This window comes from Aethalodelphis obliquidens, unplaced genomic scaffold (genome assembly GCF_003676395.1).
Source record: "Aethalodelphis obliquidens isolate GAN/ISIS:26980383/991018 unplaced genomic scaffold, ASM367639v1 scaffold44, whole genome shotgun sequence".
NCBI classification, from domain to species: domain Eukaryota; kingdom Metazoa; phylum Chordata; class Mammalia; order Artiodactyla; family Delphinidae; genus Aethalodelphis; species Aethalodelphis obliquidens.
The window spans coordinates 13,893,658-13,915,609 of NW_020837988.1; the positions used below are offsets into that span (position 1 = coordinate 13,893,658).

Genomic DNA, 21,952 nt, shown 5'->3' on the forward strand with positions numbered 1-21,952 from the left:
TAGAAGAAATAATATCTGCCCTTATTATGTCAAAGTAGATCATTGTTTTTGTGTTGAAAAAGTTTGCACTTAATTTTTTTAAAACTTATTTGTACACCCTAATCCTGTTTCAGTTTTATTCACTTAAAAAGTATACTTGTTTGGGAAAATGTTTTGAGTAAAATCTTCATATGTTTGAAAATTTTTTTAAAAAGTAGTTACACGCATATATATGGAATCTAAAAAAAAAATGGTTCTGATGAACCTAGGGGCAGGACAGGAATAAAGATGCAGACGTAGAGAATGGACCTGAGGACATGGGGAGGGGGAAGGGTAAGCTGGGACAAAGTAAGAGAGTGGCATGGACATGTATACACTACCAAATGTAAAATAGCTAGTGGGAAGCAGCTGCATCGCATAGGGAGATCAGCTCGGTGCTTTGTGACCACCTAGAGAGGTGGGATAGGGAGGGTGGGAGGGAGATGCAAGAGGGAGGGGATATGGGGATATATATACACATATAGCTGATTCACTTTGTTATACAGCAGAAACTAACACAACATTGTAAAGCAATTATACTCCAATAAAGATGTTAAAAAAAGTAGTTACATTTCATGAAATGTAAATTTTCTTGAAGTATTTGGTTAGAATCAAAGTTTGTCTGGGTTTGCCCTTTTTTTGAAAGTGGTATATATGAATATGTATATATTTTTTATGGATATTACATGAGTTGGCTGCATGCTCACCTGCCATAATAAATAAAAACTTGCAAGGTGAAAAAAAAAGTAGTTACTTAAAAGTTGTTTGATATGAGTGAACTGGGTCATTTTCAATTGGTTAACTTGAGAAACGGTTTTGCCTTTGATGAAATATTTAAATGGTGACTTTTTTTTTTGGTAAGAGTATTTACCTCATTTTGGTAGAACCTGTATCTTTTAATACATCATCTGTATACTAATTATTAATAAATTAACTACCTACCAGATACTAAATACATGAAGCTAAACTTAGAGGCCAATTTGTTTTGTAACGTGCATGAAACGGATTGCCTAAAATTCCTTGATTAAATGGCACTGTAACAAAATATTTAGTTAAAAGCAGGTTTAATATGATTGTAGAGGTAAACTATAATCTATTGAAAGAGAGAAATTGCTCATCTTTTGGAGGAGGTCCTTGTGCACCCTGGGTTTCTATTAGCTGTTTTTGTGAACCTGTTTCACCAGTAATTGCTTTAGCGTGTTAAGTTCCTTTAAAAAGGAGAAGCTAACCTGACAGACTATGTTCAATTCTATATATGGTGGTTAAGAGTTTGGATTCTGTGATTAGACTATTTGAATTGGTATCTCCACTTTAGCACTTACAGTGTAATCTTTGGCAAGTCTTTTATGCCTGAACCTCAATTACTTTATCTCTAAAATGTAGGTAGGGACTTCCCTGGTGGTTCAGTGGTAAAGACTCCTCACTTCCACTGCAGGGGGCACGGGTTCAATCCCTGGTTGGGGAACTAAGATCCCACATGCTGCGTGGCCAAAAAAAAAAATATATAAAATGTAGGTAATGCTACTACTTAACTTCACAGAGTGGTTGGTATACACTTGCACATAGTAAATATTCAATAAATGTTATCCAGTCTTTTTATATTCCTTACTAAAATTCCTTTTTATTTAATGTACTATTTAATAAATGGACTTTTACTCTTAACAGCATATTAAGAAATATTTTCTTACCAATAAATATTTACATAATTTTAATGGCTGTGTAATATTTGTGCATGCTATTTGTCATCCTTAACTATTTCGTTATGGTATAAATAAGGTTGTATCTGATATTTCTGCTAAGTACAGCATTTTGTAGTAATGCTTTTTTGGGATAATAACGCTCTTGAATATGAATCTTTGTGTAGCGCTCCTGTTTCAAGCAACAATAACTGAAACATATATAAGAACTATATTGTGTACACATTGTCAATAGAACTTAAATTTTGTGTTTAGGAGTTGAGGTAGAGGTTGTTTCTTGGAACAGAAAGATCTAAATTGTTGTCATGTGCCCGTGGTCAGGAAGGGTGTATATTGTAGACATTTTTAAAGCACTAGGCCATCCTGTTGGAATTTGTTTAGGAATGCTGTCCTCAACTTCAGTTTTATTTTACAATGGTAATATAAGTTCAGAGAAAATACAGAGTAATCTACTCTGTTGAAAAAGAGTCTGTACAACTTGCAGGAACAGTACTATATTATAAAATCTGTTTTTGTGGGGTGAAGGAAAATGGGATATCTGAGTGGTTTTTTTCTTTCTCTCAAGCAGCCTCATTCCGATCAGCAGTGTAATTAGAATGCAACTCCAATCTGGAGGAGGAAAGGAAATTTTTGGCAAGAAGATACTGAGCAGTTGGGAGTTTTATTCAGATTTAGCATAGGCAGCCATTCATTATGAGTACAACTCAGTAAGAGCAGCAATAGCATTCTATTTTTGCAGCTGGGATTTATACTCTGATATTATTAGATGGTGTGTTGCATATAGATAGCTCTTTTCCAACCAGAAAAAGAAATTATCAGCTTAAAAGAAATGATAATATTTATTGCATCTGCACTTCTGCAAATAGTTTCTTCCAATCACTGCCTCAAATAAAATAGACTAAAGGAGATTTTTATGAAATTTAAAAATATTTCTTGAGAAAACAACAAAAATGGCATGATATTATACCTGACCTGCAAGCTCTGAGGGCAAAGGACTGTGTCTTATTTATCTTTGTATCTGCAGAATCTGTCATTGCACTTGGCACAAAGTGGGTGTTCAGGAAATGTTAAAGAAAGAGTGAATGAAGGAGTGCTCCCTTCTCATTAAGCATCTCAAGGTGGTCACATCTGGGGACTTCCCTGGTGGGTGCAGTGGTTAAGAATCTGTCTGCCAGTGCAGAGGTCACAGGTTTGAGCCCTGGTGTGGGAGGATCCCACATGCAGCGGAGCACCTAAGCCCGTGCACCACAACTACTGAGCCTACGCTTTAGAGCCCATGAGCCACAACTGCTGAAGCCTGCGAGCCACAACTACTGAAGCCTGCGCACCTAGAGCCCGTGCCGTGCAACAAGAGAAGCCACCGCAATGAGAAGCCCACGCACCGCAATGAAGAGTGGTCCCTGCTCACCGCAACTAGAGAAAGCCTGTGTGCAGGATTGAAGACCCAGCACAGCCAAGAATGAATGAATGAATAAATAAATTTATTTTAAAAAAGATGGTCACATAAATAAGTAAACAAATTTAATTATTAAAAAAAAAAAAAAAGATGGTCACATCTCCTTGTGTGTGAAATAGAGAGTAAGTTACCAGTATCCCAGCAAGGCTGATCTTGCCTTATTTTGATTATCTCCTCTATCTATTTCAAACCCATCTATCTGCTGAAGAGTAGAATAGCTAGAACAGGTTTTAGGTTTTGGGAGTGTACACATAAGAATGAGAAATGCTTTGAAGGAATTTGAGAAGGGTAGTAACATGATCAAATTAGTCTAGTAAAATTAATCCAGTGCGGATCTACAGGCTGTGTGAGACATGGTCCCTAATGGAATTTGAAGTAATGGTACTGTGCTGGTATAATGCCACATTTGTAGTTATCAGTGATGATAAATATCTGGAGTCCAGTATAATGTTTTGTTTTAGTACAGAAATTAGTGGAAGTTGATTGAATTATATTCTTAAGAATTCTGCACCTTTCTTTATAAATTATTTCAATAGAAAACTTACTAAACATTCAAAACTTTGAAATATTGATAGCTGTCTAGGAGAAAGTCTACACTCCGTAGCCTTTGTTCTGGCCCCACCCCCCTTACAGGGTTTCTCTCCTGCTAGTCCCTTCCAGTAATTTAGTGTTTCTCAACATTATTTTTTACCTCTCTCCTGTAATAATCATTTAGAAAACAAAAATGAAAGTTCTTCTGCACCGCTACCCTTCCCAAGTGCCACGATTCCCAATCTTGGCTCCACTTTCTATAGTTTCTGTTACAAAAAATGATTTACAAATATAAATTTGTGCAAATATAAATGTAAAATTATACTACAAATATAAAAATCACATTATAATATTATACATACATTCCTCAGGAGATTCTCATATATACTTCCTTAGCTGAGAATTTTGTTATGGTAACAAATAGGAGTTTGTCCTAGTGAAATTCATTAATTCATTGAGCATTTACTGAGCTCTTATAATTGGTACCAAGGACAGAAAGAGCAGTGGGCTGTGGTTCTAGTACCCAGAGTACATTCCCAAGAAAAAGAACAGTAAAGGCTCCAAGGGGTAAAAATTTATTTATATAAACAAATTACCAAAATCTGAAATGGTGCTTGACAATTTCCTTTTAAAATTTACAAGTGCAAGTTTTTGCTTCTATGGTATAAATAATTAAAAGACTGTCTGGAGCTTTTGAGATATAGTGTTAAAGTTAGCAGTCTGACCAATCTTGATATTTCTTTGTTTTAAATTACTCTTGTTTCTCTGTGTTATCTTCCTTAGTCTCAGGGTTGCTAAAATTTCTCTTTATAAACTTTGAACCCAACTTTAAAGTTCATTCTTCTCTCGATTTTTTCAATTACCCTTTAAAACTTAGTCATATATTAGCAACATCTTATTTGTGATTAAAAGAAAATTTGTCAAACATGACCTGATGAGTATGTTTTAAATAGAGGGAAATGATAACAATGAGATTTCATTAAGTAAAAATTATGATTACGTGCAGATTGGTAATCTGTCACATAGTATAAAAAAATCGCCCTTTCAATGAAATTATTTTAGATTATTTTGGAGTTTGTTTTATTCATTTAGCATTTTACCATCAAACGCCTGGCACAGTGTTTGCTTGGTGCGGGAGATATAAAGAAATGATGCAGACATGATTTATGCTGGATAGAGTTTACCACGTTTGTAGTTATAAGCAACATTCTAAACTTAAACACTTATAATAAAGTGTAACTAGTGCCGGTGATAAGTATGGACTTCTGTGAAAATACAAGTGGGCAGAAGGTTCAGAGAAACACGTTCTAAAAAGCTTCCTTCCCTTTTGAGACCTAAAAGATGAGTAGGTGAAGAAGCCTGGGAAAAATATTTCAGGCGGAGGGAATGGCACGTGAAGGCTGTGGGTGAGAAATGGAATGTATTTGAGAAAGTGAAGGTTTAGTGTGGCTGGATCTTGGACTTGGATTCTTGGAGGGGAGGGGTGGTGATGGAAGATGAGGTCAGAGAGGTAAACAGGAGCCAGGGCCTGATGGGTTTGTAAACCAAATAGGTTTTGGGCAAGACCTTGGCAATGTTCTGAGAATGGAGGTCAGTAGAGGAGACGAGAGACAAGTTTACTGAGAAAGTGGTAGGTTGGGTATGCGATCCAGAGCACAGGTGGAAAGATTGTTTTGAGGAATGTTTTAAGCATGTTTTGGAATGTTATTAGGAGGGGAAATGGATGGAAGGAATTAAATTATATTTTTAGAAAGATCACTTTAGGGGCTTCCCTGGTGGCACAGTGGTTGAGAGTCCGCCTGCCAATGCAGGGGATGTGGGTTCGTGCCCCACATGCCGCGGAGCGGCTGGGCCCGTGAGCCATGGCCACTGAGGTTGTGTGTCCGGAGCCTGTGCTCCGCAACGGGAGAGGCCACAGCAGTGAGAGGCCCGCGTACCACAAAAAAAGGAAGATCACTTTAGGTCCAGTGTGGAGAGCTGACTGGAGGCAGTTGAGCCTTAAGGCAGGGGACTGATGGGGAGGCTGTTGTAATGACCTAAACAGTAGTTGATGGTGGCCTGGACTAGGGTGATGGCACTGGTAATAGGTAGAAGTGGACAGACAAGGATATTTCAGAGGCAGAGTTGATTAGAATTGGTAATTGCCAGGAGGTAGGGAGGGGGAGGAGTAGTGAAGGTTGCTATGGAAGTTTCTGACTAGGGCAATGGAGTGGAAGGCAAGGATATTTATTGAAAGTAAACTGGAGAAGGAGTTTGAGGGAAGTGGCTGGTGGGGGGGGATGGTGATTTTAATTTGAGGGCATATTTAGTGTGCCTGTGTGGACCTGGAGTTCAACAAAGAGCTAAGAGTTGGGTTTATAGATTGAGGTTTCATCAAAATGGTAAAGACCAGGGAGAATATATGGAAAAGAGGCTCTTCAAATTTATTTTTCAAGACGGGAGGAGGAGCTTTGTCAAACTGTTAAACTATGAACTTTCTCCCCAGAAAAGTACACATGCATATAACAGTTTTTGTTTTTATTTTGTTTTTCTTTCCCACTATGGTTTATTATAGGATATTGAATATAGTCCCCTGTGCTATACAGTAGGACCTTGTTTATCTGTTTTATATATAGTAGTTTGTATCTGCTAATCCCAAACTCCTAATTTATCCCTCCCCACCGCCTTTCCCTTTTGGTAACCATAAGTTTGTTTTCTATGTCTGTGAGTCTGTTTCTATTTTATAAGTAAGTTCATTTGTATTATATTTTATTTTTTAAAAAAATATTTCTTTATTTGGTTGTGCTAGGTCTTAGTTGCAGCAGGCTCCTTAGTTGCGGCTCTCTGGCTCCTTAGTTGTGGCTTGCGAACTCTTAATTGCGGCATGCATGTGGGATCTAGTTCCTTGACCAGGGATCGAAACCAGGCCCCCTGCATTGGGAGTGCAGAGTCTTAACCACTGTGCCACCAACGAGGTCCCTGTATCATATTTTAGATTCCACATATAAGTGATAGCATATGGTATTTGTCTTTCTGCTTTACTTCACTTAGTATGATAATCTCTAGGTCCATCCATGTAGTTGCAAATGGCCTTGTTTCATTCTTTTTTATGGCCGAGTAGTATTCCAGAGTGTGTGTGTGAGTGTGTGTATCACATCTTTTTTCTTTCTTTTTTAAATTAATTTATTTTTTATTAAAAGAATTTATTTTTTAAATTTCTTATTTATTTTTATACAGCAGGTTCTTATTAGTTATCCATTTTGTACATATTAGTGTATATATGTCAATCCCGATCTCCCAATTCATCCCATCACCACCCCACCCCCACCCCCCTGCCACTTTCCTCCCTTGGTGTCCATATGTTTGTTCTCTACATCTGTGTCTCTATTTCTGCCCTGAAAACTGGTTCATCTGTACCATTTTTCTAGCTTCCACATATATGCATTAATATACGATATTTGTTTTTCTCTTTCTGACTTACTTCACTCTGTATAACAGTCTCTAGATCCATCCACGTCTGTACAAATGACCCAATTTCGTTCCTTTTTATGGCTGAGTAATATTCCATTATATATATGTACCACATCTTCTTTATCCTCATCTGTCAATGGGCATTTAGGTTGCTTCCATGACCTGGCTATTGTAAATAGTGCTGCAGTGAACATTGGGGTGCATGTGTCTTTTTGAATTATGGTTTTCTCTGGGTATATGCCCAGTAGTGGGATTGCTGGGTCATATGGTAATTGTATTTTTAGTTTTTTAAAGGAACATCCATACTGTTCTCCATAGTGGCTGTATCAATTTACATTCCCAGCAAGAGTGCAAGAGGGTTCCCTTTTCTCCACACCCTCTCCAGCATTTGTTGTTTGTAGATTTTCTGATGATGCCCATTCTAACTGGTGTGTGATACCTCATTGTAGTTTGTTTTTTTTTTTTTTTGCGGTACGCGGGCCTCTCACTGTTGTGGCCTCTCCCATTGCGGAGCATAGGCTCGGGACGCGCAGGCTCAGCAGCCATGGCTTGCAGGCCCAGCCACTCCGCGGCATGTGGGATCTTCCCGGACCGGGGCACGAACCCGTGTCCCCTGCATCGGCAGGCGGACTCTCAACCACTGCACCACCAGGGAAGCCCTCTGCCCATTTTTTGATTGGGTTGTTTGATTTTTTGTTATTGAGTTGTATGAGCTCTTTGTATATTTTGAAAATTAAGCCCTTGTCAATTGCATTGTTAACAAATATTTTCTCCTATTCCGTAGATTGTCTTTTTGTTTTGTTTATGATTTCCTTTGCTGTGTAAAAGCTTATAAACTTGATTAGGTCCCATTTGTTTATTTTTGCTTTTATTTCTGTTGTCTTGGAGACTGACCTAAGAAAACATTGGTATGATTTATGTCAGAGAATGCTTTGCCTGTGTTCTCTTCTAGGAGTTTTATGGTGTTGTGTCTTATATTTAAATCTTTAAACCATTTTAAGTTTATTTTTGTGTATGGTGTGAGGGAGTGTTCTAACTTCATTGATTTACATTTGGCTGTCCAGTTTTCCTAACACTGCTTGCTGGTGTTTTCTCCATTGTATATTCTTGCCTTCTTTGTTGACGAGTAATTGAACATAGGTTTGTGGGTTTATTTCTGGGCTCTCTATTCTGTTCCATTGATCCATATGTCTGTTTTGGGGGCAATACTGCACTGTTTTGATTACTATAGCTTTGTAGTATTGTCTGAAGTCCGGGAGTGTTATGCCTTAGGATTGCTTTGGCAATTCTGGGTCTTTTACGGTTCTATATAAATTTTAGGATTATTTGTTCTAGTTCTGTGAAAAATGTTATGGGTAATTTGATAAGGATCACATTAAATCGTAGATTGCCTTGAGTAGTATGGCCATTTTAACAGTGTTAGTTCTTCCAATCTAAGACCATGGGATATCTTTCCATTTCTTTGAATCATCTTCAATTTCCTTTTGTCAATGTTTTGTAGTTCTCAGCATGTAAGTCTTTCACCTCCTTGGTCAGGTTTATTACTAAGGTGTTTTTTTTTTGATGCAATTTTAAAGGGAATTTTTTTTTTTACTTGCCTTTTCCGATATTTCTTTGTTAGTATAAAGAAATGCAACAGATTTCTGTATGTTAATCTTGCATCCTGCTACCTTGCTGAGTTAGTTTATCAGTTCTAGTGGTTTTTGTGTGAGTCTTTAGAGTTTTCTATATCTAGTATCATGTCATCTGTACCAATGCTCTGTTGAATAGAAGTGGTGAGAGTGGGCATCCTTGTCTTGTTCCAGATTTTAGCAGGAAGTCTTTCAGCTTTTCACCATTGAGTATTATGTTGGCTGTGGTTTTGTCATAAATAGCTTTTATGATGTTGAGATATGTTCCCTCAGTAGTTTTTATCATGAATGGATGTTGAATTTTATCAAATGTTTTTTCTGCACCTATTGAGATGATCATGTGGTTTTTTTTGTCTTTTGCTGATGTAGTGTATCACATTGATTGATTTTCATACGTTGAACCATCCTTGTGATCCTGGGATGAATCCAACTTGATCATGTGGTTTCAGTTTGCTAATATTTTGTTGAGCATATTAACAGTTTACATATAATTCCGAGGTTTACAGGATGGATATCTGTGCTCCTCAGTTTATAGAGTAAAAGAGGACCTAAAGTAAAGCCCTGAAGAACCTCAAGTTTCATGGGTGGAACAAAGGGAAAAGATCTGGCATAAAAGACTTTGAATGAATTTTATGCTTGGTGTAAAACCAGGTGAATGTGGTGTTAAACAGAAACCAAAAGAAAAGAGGGGTTTTAGAAGAGGGAGTAGTCAGTAGTGGCAAATACCCCTCAGGGGTCAAGTGCGATAAAGAATGAAAAGTGTCCATTGGGTGGATTTATTAATTAGGTCCCCAGGGCTTTGGAGAAGCAGTATAGGGGCAATGGTGAGAGCGGAAGCCAAATTGCAGTGGATTGAGGCATTAGTGGATATAAAGAAGTGAAGTCACAAAGTGTAGACAGTGTTTTAAAGTAGTTTAATTATGAAGGAAAAGAGGTAGGATGGTGGCTGGAGTGGGGAGGCATGGGCAAGACTTGAATATGTTTAAATACTGATGAGGCAATCGGTAGAGGAAGTGGAGGGAAAGTTCTTGAGAAAGTGATGGGTTGGGTATGAGATCCAGAGTACAGGCAGAAGGATGGTGTTAGGAGAGTAGACATTGTAAGTGGAAGGAAGAAAAAAAGAATGAGTGTTGAAACAGTACGTTTGTAGGTTTAGTGACAAGAAGTTGGAGGACTTCCCATATATTTTCTATTTCTCTTAAGTAGGGTGTGCATTTATTTTACATCTTGAATCTTAGGATGGTGGTTAAAAATTATGAATGCCTCGTCAATACTGGAGATTATAATTTGGATTTATGTATGTGTTGTATATGTATTGATCCTGAGTATTCTGTTCAGTTTATATGATGATAATAAAAATTTATAGAGGAGTTATTCTTTTTTTTTTTTCTTAAAACGTTTAATCAGATCCAATTCCAGGTTCTATATGACAACAACACCCACCCTCTTGGTTTTCTCTCTCTCTTTTTTTTTTTTGGCCACACTGCGCGGCATGCAGGATCTTAGTTCCCCAACCAGGGATTGACCCTGTGTCCCCTGCAGTGGAAGCACAAAGTCTTAACTACTGGACCGCCAGGGAAGCCCCTAGGGAAGAGTTTTTCTAAATCAAGTTTCTGATTTGGTACTCCGAGTTATGGCCTTAGCTTTCATGATTGAGTTCTTATGTTTTTAAACTATGACAGGGCCTAAGAGACTCTGACTAGTAAATCAGTATCTTGTGCTTACTTAATAATTTTATTCATTTACTGATGGCATCTGTGTTCAAAATTATTTTTATTTGAACTTTTCAAGTGATTAATTATATTTAGACTTGTTCCCAAGGTTTATGTTAAATGAATTTTTATACACTAAACTTCCAATAAGTGTGACTAATTGAACAGACCATTTAAACTGTGAGTAGAAGTGGGTAGAAGTTAACCCAACATTACTTTCATAGATATTTTATAAATTAAAATATGAATATATGGAAATTGGTGGTTTCCCTTCACTTGTAACAAGTTTGGATTAAAGAAGTTAATGACTGTATAAACAGTGATTTTTAAATTGACATGCAATTCACATACTGTAAAATTCATCCCTCTAAAGCATGCAATTCAATGGTTTTAATATATTCACAAGTTTGTGCAGCCATCACTGTGTAAGTGATAATTTAATGCAAGGTAATCCAGAGAATGTGGATTTGGGATAGTTATCTCAATATATTAACTTAATTTTTGGAAGGTATAGTAGATCTCTCTTGTCATTGAGCCGATGTTTCTGTGGAGTTTAGATGGAGAGTAACAGAATGTCATTTTTTTAAAAAATGTCACCAGTATCAATTAAGCTTTGTTTTCTTGTGATCCTCTTCAGTATAAAATTATTTTACCCTTAAAAAAAAAAAAAAATATATATATATATATATAAAACCCCCAATTTACATATTTCCTCCTTAGAACTATATTTTTCCCTTGCCACTAAGCCACTCTGAGACTAGATCTTGATGGAAGACAGGAAGTGGTTCTTTATTAGAATACCAGATTTAAAAACTTTCTTGCCCTCAGCTGTTACTGGTGATCATTGCTGAAGTTGCCACCACTGGTTCAACTGTCTTTTGCTAGTCTTTAATCAAAGATTGTGATCATATTTCATACCTTGCTATAGTTAGTGGTTAATTATTATTCACTGGTATTTTCAGTGTTTCGAAATGAAACTTTGACAATGCAGTCTCACCATTTTAATTCTTCCCATGTATTTTTTGTTTCCTTTACAGTACTCTGTGCAAAAAACTTGGTGAAAAAGGATTTTTTCCGTAAGTAAATTAACTTTAAATCTTGTATGTTGTGTGTAGATTCTTTGGAAAGCATTTTCAGAATTCTCTGGTTTAGGGATTTCTCTATTCAGAAATATACTCAGTGTTGTTTTATGAATTCTTTGATTCAGAGGCTTTTGGCATCACATGTTTTAAAGACGATTTTGTGCTCCTTAGCCCCTTTCCCTTTATCCACCCCCCCCATATTTGTGTGAAACGTGTGTGTATATGCAGATGAATGTAATGTATATTGAAGGTGTGCATACTACTAGATTTCTAGAAAAGGTTTGACATTATTTCGTAAGCAGTTTTTCCCCTAACATTTTATAGGAAATTTTACCCATGCATTCAGGAGTCATTAGAAGGAAGAGAAGTCATTTAGCCTGCTTGGAATTTCCAGAGTATAGGAAAGAAATCTCTGCCACATTTGATCGTAGAATCTCTTATGTCTCAGACTCCAAAAGAGACATTTAGTTCACATATTTGCAGTCTCTTTGCCAATCTGTTGTGAAAATTTTTGTGGCTTTATTTAGGATTAAGTTTTGCGAGGGAAGATTGGGAAGTACCACTCACGTGTGTGTGTTTACCCTATAATATTATACTTCACATTCGCTTTAAATTATTATGTAAAAATGATATAATTTTTGGACTTCCCTGGTGGCTCAGTGGTTAAGAATCTGCTTGCCAATGTGGGGGTCTCGGGTTTGATCCCTGGCCTGGGAAGATCCCACATGCAGTGGAGCAACTAAGCCCATGTGCCACAACTACTGAGCCTGTGCTCTAGAGCCCCTACAAGCCACAACTACTGAGCCAGCGCGCCACAGCTACTGAAGCCCATGCACCTAGAGTCCATGCTCCGCAACAAGAGAAGCCATCACAATGAGAAGCTGGTGCACCGCAACAAAGAGTAGACCCTGGGCTTCCCTGGTGGTGCAGTGGTTGAGAGTCCGCCTGCCGATGCAGGGGGTGCGGGTTCGTGCCCCGGTCCGGGAAGATCCCACATGCCGCAGAGTGGCTGGGCCCGTGAGCCATGGCCGCTGAGCCTGCGTGTCTGGAGCCTGTGCTCCGCCACGGGAGAGGCCACAACAGTGAGAGGCCCGCGTACCGCAAAAAAAAAAAAAAAAAAAAAAAGACAAAGAGTAGACCCTGCTCGCCGCAACTAGAGAAAGCCCGCGTGCAGCAACGAAGACCCAAAACAGCCATAAATAAATAAATAAATATATTAAAAAAGATATGATTTTCAGTAAAACAAAAAAGTCCAAGCCAGCAAAATTTTTTTTGAATTTTATTTTTTTATTCAGCAGGTTCTTATTAGTTATCTGTTTTATACATATTAGTGTATATATGTCAATCCCAATCTCCCAGTTCATCACACCACCACCACCCCGCCCCGCCAGTTTCCCCCCTTGGTGTCCATACGTTTTAAGCCAGCAAAATTTGATAAGTAAAAATATTTGAAGTTAGAAATAGAGAAGTTCATTAGATTTTTAGATTCAGGTCCTATCAGCCAGCAAAAACTGGCTATGTATGCTGTCTAATTTAATATCTGACTTAGTTAATTTTCAAGTGTTTGATTAAAAGAATAATAAGCTCTTGATATATTTTTAAATCATACTTAATTCATTCCACTTGAAATTTTATTACTTAGTCTTCCTAGAGTAGAACCTGAATTAAAGTTTATAAAATAGCATAAACTATGTAATTGAAAAATTATGCTTATATGGGAAAGCAATTAAATAGGATAATCTGGGACATAATTAAGCAGTTTTCAGTTTATGTACCATGTGCCTTCTACCCCAAAGCATGTCGCAGGAGGAGAGGCCAGTGTGACCTCTCTCCTTGCTGACACCAATTAATGTTATCTTCACAGGCTGCTGCTGAACTACTCACCTCATCCCTGTTGCTAATAACCTAATAGCCAATGTGTACTCCTTTTACCCTCCTTAAGGTTGATCCAAGGTAGGATTTATCCTAGTGGGACTGCAAAGTGGCCAATGGGATTGGATAGGCAGGTGACAAGAAGAGGGAGGGAAGTGAGTAGTGCACACTCTTAGAGCTTCTATACTCCCCAAGACAACTGGTCTGGTTTGAAAGACAAACTCTTCAGTTTTGTCTCCTAGCCTTCCTTCCCAAATTCTTTTCCTTCCCCTAGAGTCCCAAGACACACCTTCTCCAATAAAATATCAGATATCCTTGTCTCAGTTTTCCTAGGAAATCTAGAGGAATCTTACTCTAATTCTCTGTAAGCCCCTGAGAGCCGATTATTATCAGTTATATGATCTTTATCTGTCCTTAAGTTGTACGTGAAAGAAAGAAGGAAATCTCCTTTTTTATTGTTGTAAGCAGTAAAAATTGATAAAAATTCTTGAGTTGTGAGCTTGCTTCAGGGATAAGAAAACTAGGGGAAATTGTGTGATTATCTTTAAAACTCAGAATGGAAAAAGCACTTGATGACCCTGGAAAGGAAAACAGGAAAGCCAATCCTGAGGCTTTCAGAAGGGACTCAGCCAAGGATGGAATATCCCGCAGGTTCACAGTGGCGGAGGTCCTCCTGCTGTGATAGATTTATATTTATTTTTGATCTGTTTATAAGTTGAGGGTTGCCCACATTAATTTCAGAGAAAGAGTTAAATAATAGTTCCTAAATCTCTTAATCAAATTTGAGTGAGAGTGTGCCTTTATTGATCAGAATGCAGTTATTGATACTGTAATATAGTTGTTTTTGCTTGTAAATCAGTTTAAATCGTGTTGAATGGGAAATGTAAATTTTAATATGAAGCATGACTATAGGCTGAGTATATATATGTGTATATATAAATATATTTAACTATAGAAAAAAATGCAGTGCCATGTGTTGTCTTTTGGAATTTGTATACTGTGAGATAATACTATTTATTCCAGGGTATCTACCTTTGCTGAGAAAAGTTCTGCTAACGCATTTTTTGGAACTATTTTCAAACTTACTGGCTTTTAAAAATAAAAGTACAGTACATCCCCCTTCCCCCAAAATTTTGGCAGGAAGAATTTCAGACACATAGCAACATATAAGGAATTTTACAGTGAATACCCATCATCTAGATTCTGCCATTAACTTTATCACCTATCTATCCATTTATCCATTATCTGTGTTTTTAAAAGAATGTTTTTATTAGTATCAAATTCTTTCCATTTTTTATGCAACGTTTAAGTAAAAACTTTGTGTGTAAGGTACTTTGTTAAGGTTTGTATAGGGGCCAAATTGAAGTCAGTGAGCTGCAACATGGTTGGTTGAATGTATTTTTTCTTCCCCAATCAAAAATAGAGCTTTATTTTCTCTGGTAAGTAACTCTTAAGTTGAAATTTTTGTTTCATTATTTGCAGCTCATTAAGTGCGTTAGTGTAGTGAGGAAGTTCCTGAGCTTTAGCTATTTTATATGACTCAGAAATGATGGGGAGAAATTTTAAAAAATACTTTAGCCACTTCATATTTACCGCTAGAGGTCTCACTAACTTCTGAAAACTTGGTATCTTTGACTACACTGGAAGAACTTGGCTCTCAAGTTAAATTCTTGCAGAATAATATAATCAGGTAAGTTGAAACCTAGGTATTTTTTTGTTAGGGAATAGAGCTTGTATTTTGTATTATTTAACAGAAGGGAAACATAGGAGGATGGGACTTAGACTTTCATACTTAAATAAGGATCTGGAAGCCACACCTAGTGACTTCTGTGTGGAAAATGTTGTTTTTCTCAGTCCTAATTCTTTAACTAGTTAAGCACCATCTAAAGGGAATGCTAGAAATGTGATTTTTGTTTGTTTTTGCTTGCAGACATACATTTATCTGTTTATTTGTTTAGATGGTAGAATCAAAAGAACAAGATAAAATGGATTCCTCCCAGGAGAAAAATACTTAATGTTATTGAAGGTAGAGGGGAAAGTATTCTTCCATTAGACACATCTACAAATGGTTAGGTATTATTGAAATACTAATATGAATAGTGCTAAACTTAGTTAAACAATATAGTTAAATAGATTGCTATGCTAACTTGCCAGGTTTTTTCTTAAATACTTAATACTCTTAAATATTAGTCTTTTCTTACTTATTTGAAGTTGACAGATCACAGAATCATAGAAGTGGGAAACTGGCTAGGTGATTTCTGTCTGGCCTTAAATCTTGGCAGATTAGTATCTTGACTTAAAAAAAATTAGCATAGATATATCAAGGTACAAAATTTCTGCGATTATCAACACTTACCAACATTTCATTTTAGTGTCTTCAGCTGTCCCTAGGAAATTTACAGTATCTCAGTATGTCTTACATCTAAACTGTTGTTGTGGCCTCCAATATTTTATTTAGTTCCACCTTCATCCCCTGACTTTTAAAATTCTACTCATCCTACCGTTCTTCATCCTACTGTATGAAGCTTAACAACAGCTTCTCTGTACCTTTAATCTTTCCTTCTCTGAATACCACTAGTAGACAAATATGACAGTGTATTTACAGCCATGCTCAAGCGTCTAAAGTGGCTCCCTGTTCTCTACCTCAGTCATTCCAAGCCTTTATTTTCTGACTTTTAAGCCTCTCTTACTGGATCCGTCTTATCTCTCCAACAGTATTTACTTTTACACCTTAGCACAAATGCTTTGATTAAACCCCTCAAAGTCCTTCAAATATTGTTATACCCTCCTTGGAACGCCTCCTGTTTGTCCTTTAAAGCCCAGATGAGTCCCATCCCCTCAAAAAGGCGGGGGGGGGGGCGGGGGAGAAGAAAGCCTTTTTCTATTGTTCACACTCAACTTGTTCTGCTTTTCTGAGCTCTTGTACTCACCGTTGAACTACATAGTAAATGAGAGGTGTGATACAGCATAGTGGTTAAGTGCATGAAATCAAGAACCAGATTGTGTGTGCATGGGTTTAGAATCTAAACTTTAGACCCTGCCTCTGCCACTTACTACTGGGTGACCTCAGGCTAGTTAATTAACCCCTTTCTGCCTTCAGTTTCCTCATCACTAAAATGGAATAGTAGTATTTACCCCATGGGGTAATTTTGAAGATTAAGAGATCTAACATATGTAAAGCATTTAGAATAGTGCCTGACATAGTATTATAAGTGCTTTCTTTATAATCAGTATGGTCAAAAACTTGTTTATTCTCAGGAGTTTTTTTTGGTTTTTTGTTTTTAGTGTATGGTGTTTTAATTTTCCCAATTAGATAGTATTCTCTTTTAAGGCAGGATATTAAATTTTTTGTTTCAGTTTCTCATCACTCATGATAGTTAATCATTAAAACTTTTTGGCTAATTTGATATCGCTGTAGCCTGTGTTACTGTGTGAAAACTTTAATAAGCTCTTTCCTTTAAATGAGCTACTAAGGGAGACCGTGGGAAATCTCTAAGAGAGCCAGGGATGTTTTAAGCATTCACCTTTCTGGGGTTAAAGGGCTGGTAAAGATCTATGATAACTTACACATTATAAAGTAATCTCTAGACTTTGGTAGTTTAAGCTGAGCGTGTTTTGAGATAGGAGCAAGAAAAAATGTAGTTTTTGATATTTAATGTAGAGTTAACTTTAATCTTAGTTTTAAAATGGACCACTTTTCATTTATAGCTTATCATTAAACTTTTTATGAAGAATGGAATAATCTTTTGTAGCAAATATTAATCTTTATTTAATTAATCTTCCATGTCAAAATATTCTTTAATTAAAAAAGAACCCTCCCTTTTTTCCCCACAGGGCTTCCTGATCCATTTGCTAAGGTGGTGGTTGATGGATCTGGGCAGTGCCATTCTACAGATACTGTGAAGAATACACTTGATCCAAAATGGAATCAGCATTATGACCTGTAGGTTTAAACGATTTATTTGAAATGAAACATGGAATCACTGTTATTTGATATAGTCTTTGAAAAGAATCACTGAATATGATCTGAGTTTGATCTGTGGTGTAATTTGGTCCTCACAGAGGGATGCAAAACCTAGTGTGAAAGTACTTTGGCTTATTGATAGCTGGTTTTGGAAGGTGAGCTATGCTTAATAAGCCCATGAAGAACAAAATGGATACACAGTATAGAGCAACCCCCCCCACACACCTTTTTTTCAATCAAATAAAGGTATTAATTCACTTTAGGTCAGTTATAAGTATAAATCAGAAATCATAATTGGAGTACACTCATAGGCATTCTTTTTGTTTCTTATATGGATGGTTTCTTCTAAATTTTATTTTAATCATAGTAGCATATGTACTGTTTTTAAAAAAGCAGATGATACTGTAGGTCTTTTAATGGGAAAATGCAGTTAACTGTCCCATTCTTATTCCTGATTCCAATTCTCAGGGTAACTGTTTTCAATACCTTTGGCTGTTTGTTCTAGAATTTTTTTCTGCTTCTAGATATCATGCTTATTTATAGCATTTAATATAAATATATATTTATTTCGTGTTAGGTATTATTTTTACATTTTCTACCATAGAAAATGATTTAGCTTTTACAGCTGCTATCTCTCATCCCATTCCTACAACATCCACGTGACCCTTTCCTTCTCCCAGTCCTCCTGTATAGTTATTTGAACCTTTTCGGCTACATCATTGTTCTGTGTTTATGATATTATGATCATGTAAATATTCATAACTGAGTCACGTGGTGTGCAGTGATTACATTTTCTTTCTTGACAACTTCTGTTTTTATGAAGTTAATAACTGTCTAACTTTGCCATTTGTTTAGTTTTCCATCTCATTAAGAAATTCACAAACTCTCTTACAGTACTGAACGTCTCCTCTGCTTATTTATGTTCACCACATGAAATAGTCTGTTGGCTTTGTTTTCTTCTTGGAGATAGCCCTCCTAGAGCTTCTATGCTTTACTTCAGTCTGGACTGGTAGTTCTCTAAGACCTTCTGCACAGTTGTCCTGGAACTTGCCTTTATCATTATGTTGGGAATTTCGTTTCTCTCTTCTAAGTCCAATGACTTCTTTTTTTTCTGTTTACTTCCCTGTTTTTTTTTTTTAGATGTTGGGGGCAGGAGTTTATTAATTAATTAATTTATTTTTGCTGTGTTGGCTCTTCGTTTCTGTGCGAGGGCTTTCTCTAGTTGTGGCAAGTGGGGGCCACTCTTCATCACGGTACGCGGGCCTCTCACTATTGCGGCCTCTCTTGTTGTGGAGCACAGGCTCCAGACCTGCAAGCTCAGTAGTTGTGGCTCACGGGCCTAGTTGCTCCACGGCATGTGGGATCTTCCCAGACCAGGGCTCGAACCCGTGTCCCCTGCAATAGCAGGGAGATTCTCAACCACTGCACCACCAGAGAAGCCCCTACTTCCCTGTTTTGGTGAAGTATGTCTTCCATTGTTATCTTGAGGAAGAGTACAAAGATGGGGAAAATTTCTTTGAGTTTATGTCTGAAGATATATTTTGTCTTCTTACTTGGTTGATAGTTTGTCTGAGTATAGACTTCTAGGTGAGACATCACTTTCCCTTCAAATTTTGAATACATTACTCCAGTGTCTTCTAGGTCTAGATCAGCACTGCTGAATAGAAATACAATGTGAGCCACAAATGGGAGCTTATCTGTAATTTTAAATTTTCTAGTAGCCACATTAAAAAAAGTAAAAAGAAACAGATGAAATTAAACTTAATATATGTTTTATTTATCTAAAATATCTTCATTTCAACATGATATCAAAATAAAATAATCGAGTTGTTTGTTTTTTGTTTATTTTATACAAAGTCTTTGAGGGACTTCCCTGGAGGTTCAGTGGTTAAGGCTCCGCGCTTCCACTTCAGGAGCACAGGTTCAATTCCTTGTTGGGGAACTATCTCGCATGCTGCGTGGTGCGGCCTTTAAAAAAAAACCCAAAAAACAACGAAGTCTTTGAACTCAGGAGTTTGTTTTGCATTAACAGAGTGCCTCAGTTTGGGCTAGTTATATTTCAGGTACTCAGTAGCCACATGTGCCTTGTGACTACCATTTTGGACATCGCAAGTTTAGAGTATTGCTGATGGCATCCTGATTTTGGTCCTTCATGATTGTTGTTTTCCACTGGAAGATTTCAGGGTATGCTGTTTTTGCCTGATGTTAAATTTTTTGTTTTGTTTTGTTTTTTTGTTTTTTGCGGTACGCGGGCCTCTCACTGTTGTGGCCTCTCCCGTTGCGGAGCACAGGCTCCGGATGCGCAGGCTCAGCGGCCATGGCTCACGGGCCCAGCCACTCCGCAGCATGTGGGATCTTCCCGGACCGGGGCACGAACCCGTGTCCCCTGCATCGGCAGGCGGATTCTCAACCACTGCGCCACCAGGGAAGCCCGATGTTAAATTTTTTAATGATGGACTTGGTATATCTGAAATATAGTACTAGATACTGTGACTTTAATCTGGATACTTAAACTCCTGAGTTATGAGAAACTTTTCTATTTATTTAATCATCTATAGATGATTTCCTCTTCTCCATTGTATTTCTTTCTCTCTTTTACTTTTTCGAGAACTCCTGTTATTTGGATGTTATCCCTCCTGAATTGATCATCATTTAGTTGTCCTATCTTTTTTCTCTCATATTTTATCTTAGTTAAAAAAAAAAGTTATAATAAAAAATTTTTGTTCTAGTAAAAAATTAAAAACTACCATGAAATATTTGGGCTGTTTTCCCAACTTTGTTTTCTAGCATTCCTATTTATTGTAATTTCTGCTCTCAAATTTTAAATTTCCAATATCATTTTGCTTTCTGACTGTTCCTTTTTCATAACTTACTCTTATTCCTAGACACAATATCTTCTCTGATGAGAGAAGTATTATAATTGTAGTGTTTTTCTGTTGTATTGCCTCTCTTTTCTCAGATTTCCTTTTTTTTCTCTTAGTTTGGTTTGGATTTCTGTCTTTATATTTAAGGGGAGGCACTTAAATGTTGATTGGAAACTCTCTACCCATGGGTAGAGCTGATCAGCTTGGTAGGGTAATCAGGAGTAACTGTGACATTTTCTGCACAGAATTCTCTCGCTCCTTCCTGGGGGCTGTATTCCTGGATGCTTGTGTTCATGGATCTGAACGGCATAGGGATGCTAGGAGGTCTCTCCATTCACTAGATTAACCTCTTCTTAATACTCTGTTTTTATTACAGAATTTCACCTCCTCCCTCAGCTGTGCCTAGTTTCCCTGAGTGCTGCCACGTTTTGAGGATGAATTAGGTTGGGGAAAGGATTCAGGAGGTCTTTCCATTCCATTTATTTATTTTATTTTTTTATTTTTTAAATTGAGGTGTAGTTGATTTACACTTTCCATTCCTTTTAAATACTTTGACTTATCATTCTGTTTCAGCCTCATCATCACCATCGGAGTATATTGGGCTTACAGTTTGGGAATATTTCGGGGCTTGGTGGCAGTAATAATCTTGTTTCAGGGAGTCTATTGCTCCTTGCAGGCTTAGGTTTCAGTTTTCTACAGGTTGCTAATTCAGTTATCATATGCTCTTTAAACTTCTCCTGTTTTGTGAACATCTCCCAGGTTATAAACATGTTAAATGTCCTGATATCCTGACTTTCCAAGTGTTTAGCCTTTTAAGCTTCACAGTCATTCTATTTCATGCTTCATCAACATCAGCTTTTCTTCCAAATGTTCCACTTGTCTTTACCTACTATCTATGTAGCTAAGCTTTTGAGTTCTTAATCAGATTCTTTCTTTTCTTTTCTTATTTTGGCCGTGCTGCGCAGCTTGCGGGATGTTAGTTCCCTGACCAGGGATCGAACCCGTGCCCCCTGCAGTGGCAGCACAGAGTCCTAACCACTGGACCACCAGGGAATTCCCTTGATCAGATTATTTAAAGCCATTTCTTTTAGCTTCAATCAGATCTAAATTCAGCCAGGGACCCAGCTACAACAGTGAACAAGACATAGTCCTCCAAGCTTACAGCCACGTGGTATATAAAGACAAGAAATAGGAAAGTATAAACAGTGTGATGAGAATCTGTATAGGGTGCTGTGGAAATACATAGAACTTCTTGACACAGATTTAGGAGCTGGGGAGAGCTTCCTAGAAAAAGTGGCATTTAGGCTTATACCCTAAATAGGAGTTAACTTGAGGATGGAGAAGGTGGGAAGGTTCTAAGCAAAAGCTGTCTGTGTGAAGACCCAGAGGTGAAAGACAACGTGATTCTGAAAACAGTTCAGAGAGGCAGCATTGGTAAGTTCACATGTAAGGTAAGGGGAGTGTGGTAAAAGACAAGCAGTGAGAGGCAAGCAGGAGCCAGCTCATGAAGGTCCTTGAAAGCCTATTAATAAGTTTGAATACTCTCTTAAAAGCAGTAGGGAGCAATGAAAGTGTTTTAAGTGGGGAAATGCTATTAGCAGATTTATATCCAAGAGTGGACACTTTGGCTGTAATGTGAAGAATGGCTTAGAGGGAGCCAAGAATGGCAAAGAAA

The 21,952-nt window shown here is 37.3% G+C and overlaps 1 protein-coding gene across 2 annotated transcripts in view; it reads left to right on the forward strand.

Moving 5' to 3' along the window:
* The window catches only part of SMURF2 (SMAD specific E3 ubiquitin protein ligase 2), a 112,576-nt gene that overhangs the window by 47,579 nt on the left and 43,045 nt on the right, over positions 1-21,952 (forward strand). For both annotated transcript variants that reach the window (XM_027081171.1, XM_027081172.1), the window contains exons 2-3: positions 11,533-11,571; positions 17,284-17,392. In XM_027081171.1, coding sequence (XP_026936972.1) covers positions 11,533-11,571; positions 17,284-17,392 — 148 coding nt within the window. The remainder of the gene's footprint in view (positions 1-11,532; positions 11,572-17,283; positions 17,393-21,952) is intronic.